Here is a 21,957-nt window from a genome sequence, read left to right as displayed (position 1 = left end):
TCTGTGATTTCTGCAGTGCCTAGACTGCCCGCATCGAGCCGCCACGCCGGCGGCGAGAGCGGCCGAACGTGATTGGCCGGACTCGGGGGCTCGACTCGCGAGCCAATCACGTTCGACGTCTCGCCCGACTGCGCGGCGGCAACGGCGCCCGCCAAGCGGCGCAAGTAATACGCGAGTCGCGACACGTTCAACGTCGGTGTGAGACGTCGTCGGTCGTGCAATTCTTTTCTCGCGAACGAAAAGAAATTCGGTTACGGGGTGTTGCAAGCTGAACGTACGCCGAATATTCCGTTCCTTCTTCGTGTCGGCTGAGACGAGTGAGATGCCGTCGCTAGACGAAATGAACGTCGAATGCCGTGCTGGACGTCGCGCCGTACATATCACCCTGCCGGCTATGATTTGGCGGGTCTCCTGCAGTGCGTCGTGATTGAATGGTGAGTAAATTATATGTACGTATGTGAGAAATAAGTGATTCCTCTTCTCTCCCGAAGCGCGATACATCCGGAATCTTAATGGAATCGTTGTTCCGCGTGTCGCAGTGAAACGATAACCTACTCGGAATTCACGTCTCAAGCTGGATTTTCACGAGCCGCTGAAACCGACCGTGAAAATCCAGCCTCATGTCTCCGTTTTGATCTTTTCGAATCGCGCGGGAAGACGCTAATGAATAGCTTGAACCTCGCGTTGCTGTTGACGGACAAAGAAAGGTACCGAATAAAAAAATTAGAGTGTAATAAGTCTTATATGAGAAATAAAAAGAAAGAAAAAAAAATAAAATATGAGAGAGATAAGTACGTGAAGTAAGCGGAGAGGGAAGAGGAATGGGAGGTGGTGACGATTAGATATTAGTACAGTAGAGGAGAAAAAGGAATAAATTAACGGAGAAAAATAGTGGAATGGGATAAATTTTTTAGAATAAATATAACGGGAAATATATGGACATGGATGGCGCGCGCGTTAGTGCAGTGTAAGGAGTAGTTAAGGAGGTTCTACAGATAATGGATGTATCTAAAAAATTGGAAAAAACTTTATGGACGTGTAAATTGAGATGCAAGAAAAGTGCTCGAAAAATTTTAGCATCGGTTTACCGTGTAAAAATTTGCAAAAATGAATTTTGAAATCACAGTTTTTAACATAAACTACATATGGCAGAGGGGCTCTTGGAGACAGGAAACGAGATATTAATTATATAAAGGCGACCCACCAAAGCTCAAAAAACGGAGCTCTTATAGATCTTAATCTAAGCTTTTCAGAAATATCGAGAAAAACAAGGGTTATCGCGTAAAATTTTGTGATATTGGCTATTGAAACAGGCCATATCACAGTTCACGTAGCGTGCTTCGAATAACAAGGGAGATTTGGCAATGTCGCAGCAACTGCACCCGCGCGAAAAGTGTACAGCCAGTACAGCACCACAGTATGACAGCACCTCAAACTTAAGCACCTAACGTTTACGAGCGCTTACGGAGAATACTCGCTCTAGAATTATGTGAAATTGTGAAATAACCGTGGTCATATGAGCAGAACTGTCAAGTTCGCGACGTTACCACATTTTCTTCCATTATAAGCCGCCAGAGTCAAAGGTGCACTTACACGATATTTTTAATTATTCCTCGCTTCGACTAATATGGGTATGATATAAGTTCTAACGTCATCAAAATTCACGAAAATATTTTATGAATACTTAGAACCGATGAATTTGAAGATTTTCTCTTCATCTCTCAACTGACTAGAGAGTATCTGTAGAACCTCCTTAAGTGTAAGGAAAAAAATAAGAGCCGAGGAAGCGAAGTGTGATAAGTCTTATGCGAAAAGTAAAAAGAAAGAAGAAAACAAAATATGGGAGAGACAGATATGTGAAGTGAGCGGAGAGAAAAAAAGAAACGAGAGGTGGCGAATAGACATTGGTACAGTGGATGAGAAAGGGAATACATTTTAACGGAGAAAAATGGTGATGTGGGATGAGTGTTTTAAGGTGAATGGAACGGAAAAAGTTTGAAGCACGCGCGTAGCGCGCGTGTGTGCTAGTTTTTCTAAAAAAAGGCATGTTAAATCGATACTCGCATCTCTCGAAGTCTTCTCGAAAGTCTCGAATTGCTTTGTTGGCTCTTTTCCGCGATGCTGATTGATTTTGTTGCTGCGCTAACTTCGTGATCGGCTGTCATAGCATATTTTGACAGTTGTGTGTAATATTAAGGTGCGATTTTATGGGCGTCAGTTGTCGCGCGTCAAGACGATTTTGTGACGTCATGTTGTTTCTGCGTCGACGCTGAGAAGTTCAGATTTCCCAATTTCTAGCGTCAACTGGCATTTCGACGCGAGTTCCAAAAATTGTTGACGCATGAAAACCTTTTTCATTGCGCGTCAGAATATCGGCGTCATTATACTAATTTAATTGATTTCGAGCGTCAACTGACGCCCATGAAAAAGCACCTTTAGAGCTAAATAGCGCGCGCGAAGCGCGCGTCTGTGATGTCTAGTTCTAATAAATAGAATATGTTGCCAAACAAAAGAAAGTGATAGAAGTTAAAAGCAACACCTAGCTTCTTCTGTGCGTTTAGACATACAGTTGTATTATCGCAAGTCGCTTGAAAAGGCTACAACGTGACTCTTGTAAAATGGATTTTCTAAGTGCTACTAATAGAGATCCACACACTTTTTCGAATCCAGGTATATTTGAATTATTAATTTGTTGTATAAGCACAATAAAAATACTATTTACTTTTTTCTTAAAAAAAATACAATAAAATAAGAAATTTTTTCGGAATTTATAAATGCTCGAAATCGAAACTGCTACACATACCTATATATATACTTATATAGTTCTATATAATAACGCATAGTTTTCAAAATTAAATTATTATCTACAGTTTTTATTAACTAGCAACATTCTTAAATGCATGAAATATATTGCATCTAGCTTAAAGGTTTGAAAATTGTTTGCATTTTACAAATAATATTACAAGCAATTACTATAATAATTTTAATTACAATATGTCATTTGTTTCGTATATTTATTGCTCATTACATTTATATATCATTATTTATTACTTATATTTTATTATTCTGTATCTTTCTGATGATTATTAATTAGACGAAGCACGTGTAACCCATACTCATTTAAAATTGACTGTGGATTTTGATCAAAAAGTTCTTAAAGGAAAAGTGATTTTGACAATAGAAAGAAAACCTTCAATTAATCGGATAGTGAGTATATAGATGTTTCCTTTCATATCGAGTAAAAATTTTGACTGCAGATTTTATTAATATGTAATATCGAATAATTAGATTTTAGATAACCTCGGACTTGATATAGGACATGTCACAAACGCGCTTGATGGAACACTTTTACATCGTCATATTGATGAAACTAATTCTGCCTTTGGAAATGCAATTCGCGTAGATTTGCCATCAATTATTGGCACTGATAACCCTGAGTAAATATAAAATATTTTTAAAGAAATATATTTACTAAAAGTTTATTAATGTATGAATTGAATACGTCTACAATACTTTCAGATGTAAAATACAAATTGAATATGAAACACGTGAAGACTCTCGTGCATTATATTGGCTAACACCAAAGCAAACTGCCGATGGTAAACATCCCTTTCTACTGTCTAACAACAAGGTAAATTGGTTAAGCAAAGACATTTTCTCACATTAACATAGATTATATAAAAGTTTCTATTATTTTCAGCTAATTAACGCTAGATCGTGGTTTCCTTGCCAAGACACTCCATCTGTCAAATTTACGTACTCTGCTACGGTAAGAATTTAAACACAGGCACAGGTGGTATTTGCATGCAGGTGGTATTTGCCAACATTTATTTGTTTACATAAAATCAATGACATTTGATTAATTATTACTGACATTATTGATAAAAGTAATAAAAATTTGCGACGAGATAAACTGCATTAGTAAAATAAAAATTAGATGTTTAAAATATAGTTAAATGCCTAAATTTTCTTAGAAGTTGCTTCAGTTAAATTGAAATAAAATATATCAATTTAATTTTGTTATTCGTATGTTTTATTTTTTAGATTTTAGTACCAAAAAATTATAGAGTTCTAATGTCTGCACTTTCGCTTGAAGTAGACAGGAAGGATCCGGAACTAGATAAATATAAATTCCGTCATATCTGTACCATCTTATGCGGTAATTATTGCTGTGGGCTTACTAAAGGAAAAAGAACTTAACGAAGAAATGAATATATTTGCCGAAGAATACATTTTCAAGACTAAATATATAAATGATTTTCCTTCCACCATAATTAAAGAAATGTTGCAGTTTACCGAACGTTTATGTGGATCTTACGTGTGGGGTAAAGTACATAAATTTTTTAATATTATTTATTTGAATTGAATTAAATTTAAATTTTTGTAACTTTTTTTAAATTATTTTGATATGTTTATTAAAATTTATACGTATAATAAATTTTTGTTCTTTTTGTTTATTACTCTGCAAACCCAAGTGTGTTATTTTAGTTGGAGCTCCTTCTTACGCATTTCTTGCCGTTTATAATCACATCATTTAACACGATTGAACGTATTAACTTTTAATTTTATGCTTATGCGTGTTAAATGACGTAATTTAACACATAAAGAAGCATGTAAAAAAAGCGTCAGTTAAATGAGTCATTTTTAGATATTTCTGGATGTTAAAATAACACTCGGATTTGCAGTTTAATCTTTCCATTGGTTTTTGTTATTACATTTCAAATAATATATCTCCAGGTAGATACGATATATGCCTGCTTCCACCAAGTATCGCCCATTTCGAAATAGAATGTCCATGTATGATATTTATTTCACCGTTTCTAATTTACGGAGATCGTTTTTATGTCGGTTATTTACTAGCTCGGAACATCTCACAGATTTGGGCAGGAAATTTAGTTACATGTTGCAATTATGAACATTTGTGGTTAAATAAGAGTTTCAGCATTTTTATTTCGAGAAAAATCATGCGCACAATTTTATATCATGAAGGTATAGATGTTTTTCTTCAAAGGGAGGGATTAAAGAACCTGAATAGTTTGGTGAGATATTAACTTTGATTAGATAAAGAAATAAAGTAATATATAATGTTATCAATTGACAATATTTTACATTGTATGAATTATAAACACACATCCAGTTCCTGAATTCTTTCTGGACTATTTTCTGAAATTGTATTGTGTAAATACTGTAAATTGTATTGTAGGTCCAAGAACCCGCAAATGTTGCTTTGCTATAATGCTTATTACCTAATTTGGAAGATTCGTCACCTGACGTCACTAAATATGTGCCATGCGAAAGGGGATATTTTCTTTTATGTCATCTAGGGAATATGTTAGGAGGACCCACATTATTCGAACCATTTCTTAAATCTTATTTTAATAATTTTGCATTTAAAAGCATTAATACTGCAGATTGGTTAAATTACTTGTATAAAAAATTTCCTAACAATAAGGAGGTAATATCCTTTTTATACATACAAAAAAACATAGTTTTATCAGTATATATTTATACATTTAGCATTAAAAATAATAATTTCTATGTTGATTTCAGATGTTAGATGGTGCGTTGAATGGCGCTTGTGGTTCGGTGACACTTTTTCTACACCTGTCCTACCGGAATTGTCGGAAAAGTCTTTATGGGAAGAAAAATTCTCATTCACACAAATTGATTCGCAATTACTTAACGTAAAACGTAACGCACGTATTTTGCAGGCTTCTTTGGCTGCTATTATGCATTAAAGTTGGATGGCCTGAGAAAGTTAGGTCAGTTTTGTATTTTGCCATTAAATATTGTTTGACAAATTATGCATGTTCCTATATTGCAATCTTTGTACGAATGGCCAAAAATGCGTAAACGAACGATCAAAAGGTATCATAAAAATAAAGAAAATATGTTGAATGAAACTTGGGAGAGAATCGGCCAAATTTTACACCAAAATTTATAATTATTTTTGCAACAATTAACCTAATTTTTTTTTAATGGGTAAGTCATTAGTAAATGTAAATGTTACTTTTTCCCTCTGTTCATGTGAGTATAAAGTTTCATCAAAATCAGAATTTTCAGATTCGCGAAGTTCCCTTGTTTATAGATTATTTCGAAAGGCAATTACCTACAGAATCAAATAAACAATATGGAGAGAGATATTTCACCAAGTAGTCAAGTCTAGAGATACGATATAAAAGGAAAGAAACTGGATTCTTTCTGGCTGACATATGTTGGTCCTTGAGGACGACGTTTTTAAACTGCCGCTAAGAAAAATATAAACAATTTTCACACAACCATTCCTTCTTCAATTTTTTTTTGAAAATGTAATTGATTTTATTTTATTACTTTTAAATAAAAATGTTCAGAAAGTTAAATTTTTGTTAAAATGTCATTATTTTATAATTATGCTTTAAAATAAAACCGAATTTGGTTCTAAAAGTAGCTCAATGTGGCCAACCATCAAATTAAAAAAAAAGTAAAATTTTGATGCAATGTAAACGAACGATTAGTATCAGTGTGCTATATGGAAACACCCATCACCTATCATAATCCACCAGCGAAATTCAATAATTATTTTGGCTGTGGTACTGTGTAATAAAAAAATGTATATACGCAGGTAAATTGTAAAAATTTGTGACTAAATCAAAACGTAAAATAACTTCTTAGAAGATGTGATATCAAAATTAAGCCGCGATCTTGAAAGCAGTTTGTATGGTATATCATGCTGAAATTCTTGGGAATTATAATTATATGAAAAATATCTCGTTTTGAAACAGAGAGCTGATATCGAAGACGTAAACGTATTTCCCTTGATAACTTTGCACAGTTGTGATTGCATCTGGTTTCCTTATGTTCATCCTTATATTTTTTACAATATTAAATTAAAAAATTTTTTAATAATAAGAAAAAAGGATCTATCCCATTAATTTAAATGTTTTTTTAAACATTATCTTTTTATTACTAAAAACGTTTTTAAAAACGTTTAAAAACTATTTCTTTGCTATTTGGGATATTTATCCAATGTATTTTTAATATTTCCAAAAATAATACTACAATATTTGTCGCAGAGATATATCTAACATTGATCGAAATGTTTATAATAAATATTTATATTATATTGCTAAAAGATATAAAAAAACATTTCAGTTTATATACAAGAAATATTTTTCAATACATTTCTACACTTATCATTGAGGATAAACTCCCAATATATACTCATCATTGAAAGTTTAATCCACAACTTACCTAAACCTTAATGGTCAATACTTAATCTATACTTAAATTTAAGTATTGACACTTAACTTTGATGGCAAACACTAAACTTATGCCCCTAAATTTGTGTGTTAACACTTGGGTGTTAACCATCAAAGTTGAGTGTATTTTTTCATAAGGGGTTGACAATGTTTAGTGGAAACGAACTAAACGATAGATGGCATTAAGATTACACCTAGTTACAACAATTACATATATGTAACTCTGAGTAAATATAAGAATTATAAGATATTTTTAGAGAAACATCTATCCAAAGTTGTCGATGTAAAAATTGAATACACCCACAATACGATACTTTCAGATGTAAAATTCAAATTGAATATGAAACAAGACCAAACTCTCCTGCACTATTCTGACTAACACCTGCGCAAACTGCTGATGCGGTTTATATTCTTTCCTATTGTCTAACAACAACAAGGTATACTGGCTAAACAATGATATTTTTCTACATGAATGTAGAATGTATAAAAGTCCAATTTTTTTCAGCTAATATGTTCTACAGCATGGTTTCCTTGCCAAGACATCTCATCTGTCAAATTTGCATAATCTGCTACGATAAAATTTAAACACTATTTGTATGGATTTTGCATATATTTATTTACATAAGAACAATGACAATCGATTGATTATTATTGATATTAGTGATAAAACTAATAAAAATTTACAAAGAAATAGAACGTTAATGAAAGAGAAATGAAATACTTTTACACATAAAGTGACAATATTTTCTTAGAAATTACTTTAGTTGAACTAAAATAAAATATATATTTAACTTTAGCTGGCACTGTGTGTGGGGTATTAAATGCCCCACTCTAGTTCACCTCTAATTTAAGCCCCCCTATAGTACGAAAATGGTGGTAAAAAATGGAAGAGTTAAAATATAAGAGTCATGACCTTTTGAGTGTAACAGTCATTTTTTCGTTTTCTTATACGTTCTCCAATTCTTTTCATACTTAACATTACATTTTATCAAAATAACCTACGACATTTGTTAAAACAACATTCGAAGACTATCGTGGAATTGTTTAAATAAAAAAATCAATAGCTTCCTCGCAGCAAGCATATTTTAGTGGTGGGGTCTGAAACGGCCCCAGTGTGCCAGTTATGTGATTCTGGTGAAGTGTGCCGGCTAAAGGTTAATTTTTATTGACATATTTAACTTTTTTAGATTTTAGTACCGAAAAATGTTGTTATGTCAGCACATTTACAAAGTGTATATGCGAATGTCCGGAGATAGCTGTATATAATACATTCCTTCAAAGTACCGGTACCATATCTTATACGGTGATTATTGCTGTGGGCTCACTAGAAAAAAGACGTCCTAATGATAGGACTGAAATATTTGCCTAAAGCAAGTTTATTGACATGTATGAATATGTTTCGTTTCGCCACGATAGAAACCATGTTGAATATTTTAGATTATATGCATAGTAATCGTACACACATTTCTGCATTCTTATTGCATTATTTTCTGAAATTGTATTATAGATCAAAAATCCCGCAAATATCGACTTGATAGACTGCTTATTAACCAACTTTATACCCAAATTGTGGGTCCTAAGGGTCTTATCGATCAATGTTTCCGATGTTTCCAGAATTTTTGATCTGTAATACAATTTCAGAAAATAATGCAATAAGAGTGCAGGAATGTTTGCACGATTATTATGTATATAATCTAAAATATTGTCAATTGGTAGCATTATTGGTAGTAATATAGCAGACGTAAAGATCATGAGCACCTCGGAATATTTTTGAAGTGTGCTGAAGTGATATGAAGTGCTTATTTTATGCAAATATCTTTTTATTTGGAAGTGGCACGCAAGAATTCTCAGCGTGTCATTTCTCGCTTCTGACGTCACAATTAATCTTACGTGATAGCGGAAAGAGCCCAAGAACCTTAATATAGTTTGCCTTAATATTTCGCTAAACAACTATTTCAAGCAAAAAAATGACTATCTGCCAAAAGGGTCAAATTACAAAAAAGAAAAAAGAAGATAAAACTGTTCGAAAATAAATTATAAATAAGTGTGGATATTTCGTTTTTATTAGGCATTAACTTCTTTTACAATCTAGTTCGCTAGATAATTTTTAAAAAGTAAATTGCTACATATATAATATATGTATATATATATATATGTATATATCTCAAAAGGGTTAACAAAACTTTTCAAATTATCAATCAAATATATAGGTGGACACATGCGGATATCTTTCCTTCCATACGTTAACCAAACAATCGTGAATGTTACAAAATATGAGATGAAACTCTTGCAGTTTTGGACATTGTTCCAAAATAGTAAAACACTTATCAGGTGTAACAAGTGCCACCCGATGAAGTTGTAACTGTTTTAAGTTTTTGCACTGCGTTAATAATTTCAAATTGTGATCATTGAGAACAATAGAGCCTAAAGTAACTAATTCCAAACGTTGCCAGGAAGAAAGTAATTTGTGCAAGTAATTATCAGCGTCTGGACGAAAGAATCTGTAACAAAAATCATATGACTATTATATAGTATTCTAATTACAAAAAGTGTACAAATTAGAAATTTGTACATCGTTTCCTCATCATTACATATTGCTACCATTGCTCCTATTCAGAGCAATTTAACATTTTATTTCGCTCATAAAGTATTCTCTTATAAGGAAGCTTGTATTTTGCTTGATGTATAATTATTAGTATTTATTAGTTTGGCTTCTTTATAGCGAAAAGCTTTATAAACTAAATAAAATAGGAGCAATGGTAGCGATTGATCTGAAATAATGAAGAAGCAAGTTCCTAATTTGCACACTTTTATTTAAATTTTAAGTTTAACATTTTTATGAATTGATAAATCAGCTTAGTAGCACAAATGGAGTTTTACAATCGACGCAATGTCAAATCGAAGTTGACTTTGGGAGTTCAGGCTATACGGTTTATATACGGACTCCGCATATGGACCTTTGATCGCGTATAAAGCTAGGTATAATCAACCAAATCTTAAAAAATTATATATAAATAGGGGTAAAAAAGACTGAAGAATATAATGGTATTATAAATAGTCCAATATCTCAAAATTTGCGGAAGTTAGAGCTACCGCGGACATTTCTCAAAACATTCAAAATTTATATAAAATTAAAGGACTCCGTTAACAATCATCGCCAAATTCAAAATTTAACCCGATATCACACACGCGCGCGCGTACGGACATTTTGTAAAAATGTGATATTTCAACGTTTTAGAATATTTAGAACACATTGGCAAAGAAAACTGAAAAAATTTTTCCACAAGAAACAAAGCTTTCTCTATGAGGAAGCACAAAGAAAATTAATGTAACTTTTTCAAGATCCTCGAAATGCAAGAGAAGCAAACACAAATTTCAATCAAGAATATAGTAATGTATTAAGAAAAAAAAATTGAAAAGCACCACTTACCGGGGAAGGTACACTTTTCGTAAATTTTTACAGTCAACGAGAACGTCATAATCCTGCGATGTAAGAATACGGTCCTCTAAACGTATTACTTCCAAGTTAGGACACAAATTTATAAATTTATACAGCTGTGTTGCAGGTGTAGTTCTCATATAGAGTGAATTTTCAAGATTGACCTCACGCATCCGTTGATTTTTTTGCAGTATTTTGTAAAGGCATTCAGCTTTTAAGGCATGTGCATTACAAAGGTTTAAATGTTCCAAACCATTTAATTTCTCTAGATACGAAAATCCTTCGTCGTCTATGCGATGACAATAATCTAGATTCAATTCTAAAAAGAAATATGTGTTAGGCATATACAATTTATCAATAATCCCGACAATCACATGTTTCATGTACTTTATATGTATATACGTACCTTTCAAATTTACACATATCTCTGAAATTTTGAGTAGGGCAAGATTATTGATAGAACGGCAGTATCCTAATCTTAAGTGCGTCAAACGTCTGCCACAATTATCAAGGAAGTTATTAAAATCCTCAACACTAAATATGCTTTTTGTAAGATCTAACTGCTGCAAATATTTACATCTAGATGTAAAGTAACAAAATATATTGCTCATATCGCGTTCTGCCATATCTAACCGAAAATTCACAGAATACTTTGCGAAAGGTGAACAGTGTATATTCAAACGTGTATAGAGTCGAGGATCTCGTATCAAATAATTGAAGCGTTTATTTACACGATTCAAGCGGCATAACGTCATCAGATCCAAGTTTTTTAATATTATTAGTAGTATTTCATCCTGCAAAAATAAAATATAAAACTTTAATACACGAGATGACATTGCAATAAATATTATAAAAAATAGGCTTCTTAGAATACTTTACAGGAAGGTCAAATATATTGCAACGTGATAGCTCCTTGGATTCATCCGAAGAGAGTTTTATACGTTTTGCACAATTCGAATGACGAATTACCTCCAGAGATACATTTTTGTGCATCAAATTCTCTCTCAAAATACTCCCCTTAGAAACCCTTCTTATGTAGCTGCAAATAACATCGGAACAAATTCATTTTTATTATTATCAGAAGAAAGAGATTTTAATATTACTTAATGTTGATAATAATACCTTCCATTCTTACAATATTCCATTATAATGCAATATTCAGAAAAATGTCGTTGCAAATAATCTATATCCAAATGTGCATTTTTGAAATCTGCTGTTAAATTATGAATATTCTCATGGTGTGAAAAGTACATGCAATTAATTTCCTTTAACAGATTAGTTAAACTCTTGTCATAATTTTTAGGACGAACCAACTTTGATGTACCGATAAGCATCACAGCATCTAGCTTTGTGTAAAGAGGTATTTCATGGAAATCTGTATATCTGTCTTTAAAAAATAATCTTAGCATTTTTGTTTTAAAGTCACGCGGGTGTGATAAGGGTGGAGAAAATAATCTTGATGTCGGAGGTACAATCTCAGACTTATAATCAGTTTCAGTTGCCAATTGTTGTTGAAGATCAATCTCAGACTTATAATCAGTTCCCCACAATTTAAACCACTTATTATTAGAATCATCTTGAGCCAAAATTTGAATTACGTCTCCAGGATTGTTTCGTGACATTTCGTATATAGAAACTCTGATTGGATATACAGCTTCATGAAATTCGATATCTTCAAAAAAGAAAACATAATTATACTCTTTTCTCAACAAAAACGTATCTTCTTTAACAATATCTTACTTGTGAATTCAGGTATCACATACCAATGTAATTATGTCCGATCGGTTGATCCCGTGGCGGAAGTAGTATTCTATGATAAGTTGTCATGGATTCTTCGTATTGCCACGGAGTTATTGAAATGTTGATATCACTATTCCATCCATTCAATTTCTGTTTTGAAAAGTCAAAATGTATCAAATAGTAGAAAAAATCTTGTAATATATAAATTTAGATTACGATTACTTTGTACAGGACAATATAACGAATAATACACATACTATGAAATATGTTTCTCCATTGAAACTCGAAGAATAAAATAGGATAATTATTTAGTTTAGAGAAGCAACCTTCTACGACCTTAACCTTGATGTACATATTATACTGAGCACTCTCCTGAGTAACCTTCCAAAAGTTTTAGCCGTCGTTCGTTATTTATTAAAACGTTATTAATAAAAAAGTTTGAGAATTAATATAATAGTGCTAATTAAGGAAAGTCAATTTGCTGATATGTGTTTATAGACAGTATACATGTGGGCGGCAGAGGGATTCAGCCTCTCCCTTTAGCAGGGATTGACTAGAGTTCCTCTAGTAATTATACGACCCCGCGTGATAACTCCTGATTGGTTCGCCATTAATAAGGAAGAAGTTAGTGCAAGTGAGACAAAACTTTAACATCCAAATGAAAAGTACGAGAGTAGGAAGGCTGTCTCTCTCGATCGTTTGCTATATATCCCTAGTAATTATTAATTACGGACGGTGTCGTAATTCTTACTAGAGGAACCCTAGGGTGAACCTCGTTTCGTCCTGTAAACAGAGATAGAGTGGGGTAAGCCTCGCTTAGAAAGTTAAACCGTTATTCAATGATAGATCTCGTCTTGCCTATTGAGCAGGGGTGGAGTGGAGATGACATCGCTTTTCGTGTGAAAGTGAAAACCCGCATTGTATGTACCATGATAGACCTCTAAACGAGAATTGAACGTTTGCATGTAAAAAAGAATCGAAAGTGGTATAGTTCTATCTATCTATACGGTGTTAAAGAAATCTATATTCTATTTATATATTTTGTTAATAACTTTATAATCAATAACGACGGCTAAATCTTTGGAATGTTACTCAGAAGAGTGATCTTGGCAACATATGTCAAAGGTAAAGTCATGAAGGGAAATTCGTCTATTTAACCCTCAGGGTACGGACTATAAAAAAGTTACGTTCCGTACGGACATGGGTTAGCCTAACCCGGCGACTTTGATTGACTGTATATCGGGCTGTAATTTGTCAATTGAAACAATTTTTTTTTGGATTGGAAATTTTCTCAAAAATACAATGGCGTTGATAGATTTATTACATTATTTGTTTAAACAAAGATACACACAAAGACACAAAGATACTTCCTTTGAAATGGCGCTACTTTCAAAATTCGCTCGGGTTACGCTAACCCAGTCCGTACTCTGAGGGTTAAACATTCTAGATAATTACCTGAAATGGTTCTCCATAGTTTGAAAATTTGGGTGGTCCAATTATGTCAGGGGCCGTATAAAATACACTGAGATTAGAGTGGATTTTAACGTGTCTTTTCTTCACAAATTGATAGCTGAAGTCAACGCTAATATCCTCTTCTCCTACGGATTTTCTGCCGATATAAGGATATCGACCACAACTCTCACCATATAAAGATTGGTAATTGGATGCCATATTTTCTCTCTGAAAAAAGACCAAAAATATGGAGAATTATAATCCTTGCTTTTGTAGCATATGCTAAAATGCATTATAACATCATATATTTGCAATTATAGCATGTACATAATCTAAATTTATCTTCCTTCCATTCACATTGTTAATACTGACACACTATTGTCTGCATGCGTATTACGTAATGTAAACTATAGATTTTTAGTACTGGCTGTGAATATATTGCAGCCCTTGTAGAAAAAGATTTTAATTAACAATACATTGCAAATCTTGTTCTACAGGGAATAGTGTATATCTATAGTATTTATTCTTAAAAACATTAATTTTTACTGAAATTATAATTTCTTTACTTTTTTATTAACAAATTGTACTATTATTATGGAATATATAATAAATAAATTGTTAATAAATAATTATTTTATATATTTTAATTTTGATCTCAATATTCTGCATTGTAACATCCGCAAGCAACTGATCCGCATATGTACTCTTTTTTATGAAATAGATATATGTATTTATTTATTTTGTAACGATGCACCCTTGTCAACGCATCGTCTCCCGGCTAACACCCGCCGGATGCCGCCCGACCGTCGGGCGAGGATAGTGCGCGGTGCGCGGTGCGCGGTGCGCCCACCTTTTTTTAATTCTCTCAAAATTATCGTGTGCGCGAGCGTTTGCGGCTCGCGGCACCGGTATCCCTTCGGGTCCACGACGAACGCCGACGGGATTCGATCTCCGCCGAGTGCGAACGCGCGTAATTTTGCACTGCTCCGACCGCCGCGCGGCTCGCACGAGGATCGGCCTCTTCGCCGAATCTATCATCCCCTTTATAAAAATCGGCGCCGCGGCGAAAGAAGACACTTCGACTCGAGATCAGCAACCGATCCGCTGCTCCCGAAGAAAAGAGACCTATCCAGAACCTCCTAGGGCGACACGCAAAACAGGGTCCAGTAATTTGTGCCTTGTCCAAGAAGTCTTGGTCGTCACCTAAACTCCCGTAGCCTGACTTCCCGGATCGATTGAGCGAGGTGAGCGCATGGCAAACGCACGTGGCGGGAAGTAAGGCGAGGAGCGAACTTGAGAGACGCGTCGTGGAAAAGCTGAAGGGAAGCATCGTGAGAGCAAGGAAAGGATTGGAAGAGAGGGAGAGAAGGAGTAGGTGAAGGCAAAGGGTGAATATAAAAGTAAGTAAAAGAGAGAAGGAGAAGAGAGGCAGAATATGGATTTAAGATTTTCCGAAATGTATTTTTTATCTTACTGAATGTATCTTTTATCTCATTTTCCGATACACGTTATAACATGTTTTACCACGTGGTCTGTGTTTCACACGGTAAAAGAACAACGGTATACACACGTTTACACGCACCAAAAAAAAAAAAATTAAAAAATTTAAATTGCTTACGTTCGCTACACTTACGCTATCTAGAATACTCGAAGACCGCACTCGACCATACGTCCGCACTCTTCGACAGGTAGGCGAGAACAGACCTCGACTATTCTCGATCTATTCAAACATTCCCGATTTCTCCTTCCAGCATACGCAGCGAGCGCCTGGGCGGTCACGCAGGTCAACGCAGGTCACTCCACGCACATCTGCCATCTTCTTTCTCTTTCTATCATGTAGCTCTCTCTCTCTCTCTTTTTCGCTCAACGGAAACTTTCTTTTTTGATGTAAACTGCAAACTGCAACTCGACCGATCATCACTGATGATCCAGATCCAGAGTGAGGATAGCGTATACCTGAAAATAAAAAAGTAAGATTAGTAAAGGAAGCAAATTAAAACTTTGAAAATGATTGCAATACGTTATAAACAATGTAATGAGCAGGGAATTAAATGAAATTATTGTGATTTATAAATTTTAATAGAATAACGTATTGGCATTTGCATCATTGAAATAATTAGAAAGAAGCGTAATAAAGGTACGTAATTGATTTAGAGAGAAGAAATGGATCATGCGTCACAGAAATAATATTCGTTTAATATTTTATTTGATAATTATGCCTTATGCATAAACGACTGAAGAAAGATCATGTAGTTGCAATTCTCGACTTAATTAAATATTTTACATATTAGCTACAATAGTTTTCGTAATATTTTATTCGAATTCAGGAATTTTCCTGTTAGTCTCGTTTCGCGGCATTATTATATATTATTATTAAAATAATTAAAATAAAAAAATAGTTTCTCAAAATTTTTTAAAATAATAAAATAGTTCTTTGCAAATATGAAATATCGCAAGCACATGCTTTGTGTGCTTTTTTAAAATAAAAATTTAATTTTAACAGTATATCATTATTATCTAATTGAATATTAAAAAAAAAAAACAGTTTTTCACATTTTTTTAAATAAAGAAATGTTTCTTTGCAAACCTGCGATCGCGAGCACGTGTATTCAATGTTCCTCTACCACCACGTAATAGAAGACATGCAGAGCACACGTGCACGAGCATCAAAGAAAAAGAAATTGCAAAATTTTACTGTGTTATTCTTTTATTATTATTATTGCAAAATTTAAATTGCTCCAGAAATTGAACTTGGAAACAAAAAATTAATTGACTATTAATCAAATGTTTATGTCTGAATTACAATATAACAATTTGAAGAGTATGCTTATTATTATCTATATTGAGCAAAGATGAGAAGTAACAGTGAAAGAAGAATTTTATATTTTTTTAGTTTTAGACAACTTAGATACAAGGAATATTTCATTTAACATGGATGATGAAAATAATATTAACATTCCCAACGTTTCTGAAGGTAATACAAAAATTATTTTAAACAAAATATTCGAACGATTATTCATATGATAATGGTACTTTTTCTCCCGGCTGCTGCCAACCTTCGGTTGGCGAAGACGAGGGAGTATGCGTTTCACTGGGGCCGAACCTTTGTGCTATCCTTGTCTATATCTTTGTCTATACAAGGACAGATATAGTTCGCCGGTCTTCTTTACCGACGTCGATCGAGTTCGGCTACGGCTCCAGCATCCCCTTAATACCCTAAAAAGCAGCATATTTATCCACAAGAATGATCAAAATATTCCATATCTACCATATAATATTAATATATTACTTACTTCATTCTCGTTGATGTCACCCATTGTATAACTTCAAACACGTCAAACCTTTTGCCCGTTCTAGACTGGAGGATGAGCCGACTCTCGGCTCATCCGCCTTCTATAGCAGGCCTGTCTAACTGCTCGAAGCGAAGGAGCCACTGCTCCCACTCTTACCACTTCAGACTTCCCCCACCATCCAGTAGTATCGGGGCAGCGGTTTCTCGCAGCATGAGTAGAAGTAGAATAGCTATATTCGATGGCTTTATGCGTAACTAAGAATACGCATACAGAGCACAAGTGCGTGTCATATTCTTATTTACGCATAAAGCAATATAACTGAGTATGGTATTGATGGTGATATCTCGGTATATATATGCGACTTTTTCAGAATATAATATATAATATAAATTAAATAAAAGTAGGCTTTCCTGAATAAATCAATAAGTAAAGGAAATAAGGAGGCAATAGGAACCAAACGCGGTAATTAATGCGCAATCAAATTATCGTAACAATAAATATATTATAATAAAAACGGACGTTTCGACACTTTTTTGTGTCATCTTCAGCGTAAAGAAAATACATGACGGTCCCGAAGATAATACATAAAATTCGACGAAGTTGATCTACATAATTCAATCAGGCGCAGTCTAAATTCACGACAATAATACATAAAAATGAATCAAATCGGAGCAGGTAACGCGTGAACCAAAAGTGTAAATAGAAAATAAAAACTATGAGCCAAATAGGTGCAGTCAACGAGTAAAACAAAAAGTGTAAATTAAAAATAAATTCCACAATAAACTCTGTAAAGCTATATCCACACAAACTTGCATAGGTGCATAACCATGCGCATAACGAAACGGATTGGTCTATTTCCTTATGCACATGCGTATGGACCAATCAATTCTTTTATGCTTATGTTTATGCGCTATGCAAGTTTGTCTGGATTGACCTTTAGTCAAGCGCAGTCAACGAATAAAACAAAAAGTGTATGAGTTTACATTCCTTTGTTCTATCGCCCCGTTACACAAGTTTTAACGATGACTATAGTAATTTATAACTTTTGACGCATAATGATCCATGTAAGTTGAATATGTAATTTGCATTATTGTTTCCATTTTATATTTGTTACCGGCAATTTATTTTGTTCCAGCATTAAATGTAATTTGATAAGGAGACCCAAATTAGAGATCAAAACGTCGTTTAACATTAATCAATTATTGCCAGTCAGGCCGATCAATAAATAACTTATTGAAATATTATTCAGTTTTAATAATATGGTTTAAGCCTTTAAGTTGTACTGTGCATACACGTCGTAACGTGAGAACAGTAAGCTCATAAGCAAGCTAAGATGCTAGATGCTATATCCGCTAGAACTAGGAATACGTGTCAAATATGGAAAGAGTCAGGAAACCAACTGGAAGAGTGGGGGGAGTCGAGCTCGAGCTCCGTGGCGGGGGAAAGAGCCACGAGTGGCCCGCGGGCCGCAGGTTAGACAGGCCTGTTCTATAGTGTACGTGACATAAACTATACATAACCTATAGATTTTTACCCGTCTACACCACTCACTCGGATGAGCCGAGAGTCGGCTCATCCTCCAGTCTAGAACGGGCATTTGAATTTCGTAGCACGTTGAAAAAGTTGGAACGGTCTGAACTTTTTCCCCCACTACATTTTCTTGACGCCAAAAGTCACGTGACCCCATTTGACGCTGGTTTCTAGCGATAACATATCTTTTATTTAAAATAACCCAGATAAAATAAAACATAATTAAGACGCGGTCTAAAAGCGTACGTCTTATTATGTCCCGATTTTGGACATTGTGCTGTCTGGGAAGTGTGAAAGTGAAAGAAGAGAAAAAGTGAGAGAGGGAAAGAGGGCTATTAGATATTTAACTTAACATATAATATAAATATATAAAATAAATTAATATTTATCGATACATGTAAGATATAAATATTCTCAATTGTAATTGGTTGAGAATCAGTTTAATATTTATATCTTACATGTATCGATAAATATTAACTTATTTTATATTTTTATATTATATGTTAAATATACGTAATAGCCCTCTCTCCCTCTCTCACTTTTTTTCTTTTCGACACTGCAAACTGCAATGTATATATGTACATTTGCAGATGTAGCACGGACGTGCACCAAAATAATATTTTATCGGAAATCAGTGTCGGGGAAAATGAACGTGGCTACGTAGTACCAATTTCGAAAATAGGGGCTTTCGATGGTCCCACGAAAAAGGCCGGGATAGCCTCTCTCAGGCTTCTCTCTGATACAATAGATTTATAGATATATAGTATCATTGAATCAAAAAGAAGTCTGAGAGTGAACGTGCTTCCGTTTTTTAGATGGAACTTGTCCAGTGACACCTCCACGTGTCACTGAACGACACGTCATTGAACTATACGTAACGTAGGATATTTCTGGTGGGTAACATGCTATGTTCATGATAATCACGATTCTGTTACATACACGATTGTTCGGTTCTACTCCGCGTGCTGCATTCACAACACATTATAAAAATAATAACTATAAAAGTTGGAATAATTTAAACATAAAAAAGACATTAAGAATATAAGAAAAGTATATTTTTTTATTTTAATATTGTTAATTTTTTTATAGTATATAAAACATATGTATATAATATAAAAAAACGAAATGGAGAAGATTAAATATAATATATACGGCATTGCTTAAACATATAATGTATGCATGACGAAAAGATGCACAATGCACCAAGCAGTTATAATTGTTTAGACTATATATACCTTTTTGACCGAATATATAATTACGATAGAAACCTTGAGATTTTGCAGTTTAGAATTTTCCTATATACAAACTATATATTTTTAATTGAAAAAATCAATTAAAAAATTAATTTAGGAAAAACAAATCAATCTGTAGGAGCTCTTTACTATCACCCTCCTTCAATTTTAAAATCAGCGGTTTTCCTAGCTTTCTTCAAATGCATGTTTTTTTTTTCATTTCTTGTTTCTTATCGTACAATTTTTATATATACAATTTAAAAAATATAATATTACGTTAAAAAATATACGTACATTACAATTTAAAATATAAAAAAGTCATAAAATATATTACAATTAAATTGCTTACACATTTCAGATATCTAATAACGATAAATTGCGGACAATAACATTAAATATATGAATATATGTATAAATGTGATAAAATTTCGCATTTCTTATTTTTTTTACTTAATGTAGGCTATTTTGTTTTTTACCGAAAATAATTATAATATATATAGAGACCTTGATTTGGAATTTTTCTTTACAAAATATTGATTCGTAAATGATACACTCTTAACTATTTGCAACAGATAAAATAATTAAATACCGTAGGTAATATGATTTGATTTCTTAGAAAAGATTGATTTATGTAACGGTAGCGAGATTTACTTATGAATTTTAACTTAATATTTGATAAAGAACGAATAAATAAGGAATTTATTGTAATTATTGTATAATAAAAATTTATCACATAATATTTAGAATATATCTTAATGTTTTGTCCTAATATTTTATCAATACTTTTTTAATACATCATTGTGTAAAATTGTAATACAGATAAATACAGACTCTAAATACAGATGATAAATACTAACAATTTTTAGTTGTTAATTGGCATGTAAACAATTTGTCTTGTGGTCTACTACAGTAATTAATTTACTGCAAGAAGAGTTTTATTTTAGTCATCTCTAAAGAAATGGAAATTTTTTAATTTATTATTGAGCATTTATTTTAGATTACTAACTTTAGACTATTTTTATCTGTACTTGGCCTACGTCTATAATTAAGTACAATTAAAATATATTAATAATGCAAATTGTATACAAATATATTTATACAATATATTTATTGTATCTTATTATATTTATATTAATTGTTTACAAATTTTATATAAATTGTATATAAATATATTTATGTTAATATACAATAATAAAATTATCAAAGAGATAACAATATTTTCTCTCAAAAGTAAAAGATTGTACCAATTGTATTAATTATCAGTTTATGTAAAAAAAATGTCTTATCGGTATAATAGTAGATTTGTATATATATACTTAAAATTAATTTATATAAATTTATATAAAATTTGTATCGCGAAATATGTATGGTAAGTACAATAAAATAGCGTAAACAGTTAAAATTTAAAAAATAAAAAATAAAACAGATTTAACGAAATGTTTGCTACAAATTTTATCAGCAAAATAAGTGCAACAGAATTTATATTAACGGAACATACATAATTGCCAGCAAAAAACGAGATTCTGCGATTTCGTAATTATTTAAATAAAATATTCCATTTAAATTGTTACAAAATGATCTACTCAGTTTCTGCTAGAAATCTATTATGAGAATTCCTCGATAAATTCTGCTATGCGGTAAAATATGAGCTTAATGCAGATGCAGTTGTCAATCGGCCAATTAAGCAGCCACAATTTTGCTCGAGCAAAACATTGTGGCAAAGTGGCATAATATTTTGCTCGAATCTGCTGGCATGCAAACTACTTTTCTTACTGCAGGATACATAAAGTAAATGTCAAAATAAAAAAATATGCAAATATGATAAAATTGTGCAATCATTTTGATTATGTTTAGTCTTGCATAACGAGATTGTCAGGATTTCGGTGAGCCCATTTTCTTTTGTTAATTTACAAATTATATAAGTATTATATGTAAGTATTATACATACAATACATTGCGACTGCGCACAAATGAAGCTTATTATTATAAATTAATATTATAAAAATTATTGTAAACTATTCTAAATGGCCGGA

At 32.8% G+C, this 21,957-nt stretch overlaps 2 protein-coding genes across 2 annotated transcripts; one reads left to right on the top strand and one right to left on the bottom strand.

The window, feature by feature from the left end:
* The first annotated feature begins 2,618 nt into the window (after positions 1-2,618).
* Positions 2,619-5,705, top strand: LOC112468211 (leukotriene A-4 hydrolase-like). Its single transcript, XM_025037299.1, has 7 exons — positions 2,619-2,670; positions 3,317-3,437; positions 3,520-3,631; positions 3,701-3,769; positions 4,878-4,989; positions 5,259-5,455; positions 5,551-5,705. The coding sequence occupies exons 1-7, from the start codon at positions 2,619-2,621 to the stop codon at positions 5,686-5,688; spliced, it is 801 nt and encodes a 266-aa protein (XP_024893067.1). The 3' UTR covers positions 5,689-5,705.
* Positions 5,706-7,554: 1,849 nt separating this feature from the next.
* On the bottom strand, positions 7,555-14,123 carry LOC112468210 (F-box/LRR-repeat protein 4-like). The gene is made up of 7 exons (XM_025037298.1): positions 13,873-14,123; positions 12,441-12,567; positions 11,800-12,349; positions 11,557-11,716; positions 11,084-11,471; positions 10,669-10,996; positions 7,555-7,684 (listed from the first exon to the last, which is right to left on the bottom strand). Exons 1-7 carry the CDS (start codon positions 14,086-14,088, stop codon positions 7,555-7,557), a joined length of 1,899 nt encoding a protein of 632 aa, XP_024893066.1. The 5' UTR covers positions 14,089-14,123.
* Between the last annotated feature and the right edge of the window lie 7,834 nt (positions 14,124-21,957).

This window comes from Temnothorax curvispinosus, unplaced genomic scaffold (assembly GCF_003070985.1).
Source record: "Temnothorax curvispinosus isolate PA1 unplaced genomic scaffold, ASM307098v1 QBEX01018224.1, whole genome shotgun sequence".
Lineage (NCBI taxonomy): Eukaryota > Metazoa > Arthropoda > Insecta > Hymenoptera > Formicidae > Temnothorax > Temnothorax curvispinosus.
Note: the sequence above shows the minus strand (reverse complement) of the source record. Positions and strands in the feature narration are given on the sequence as shown.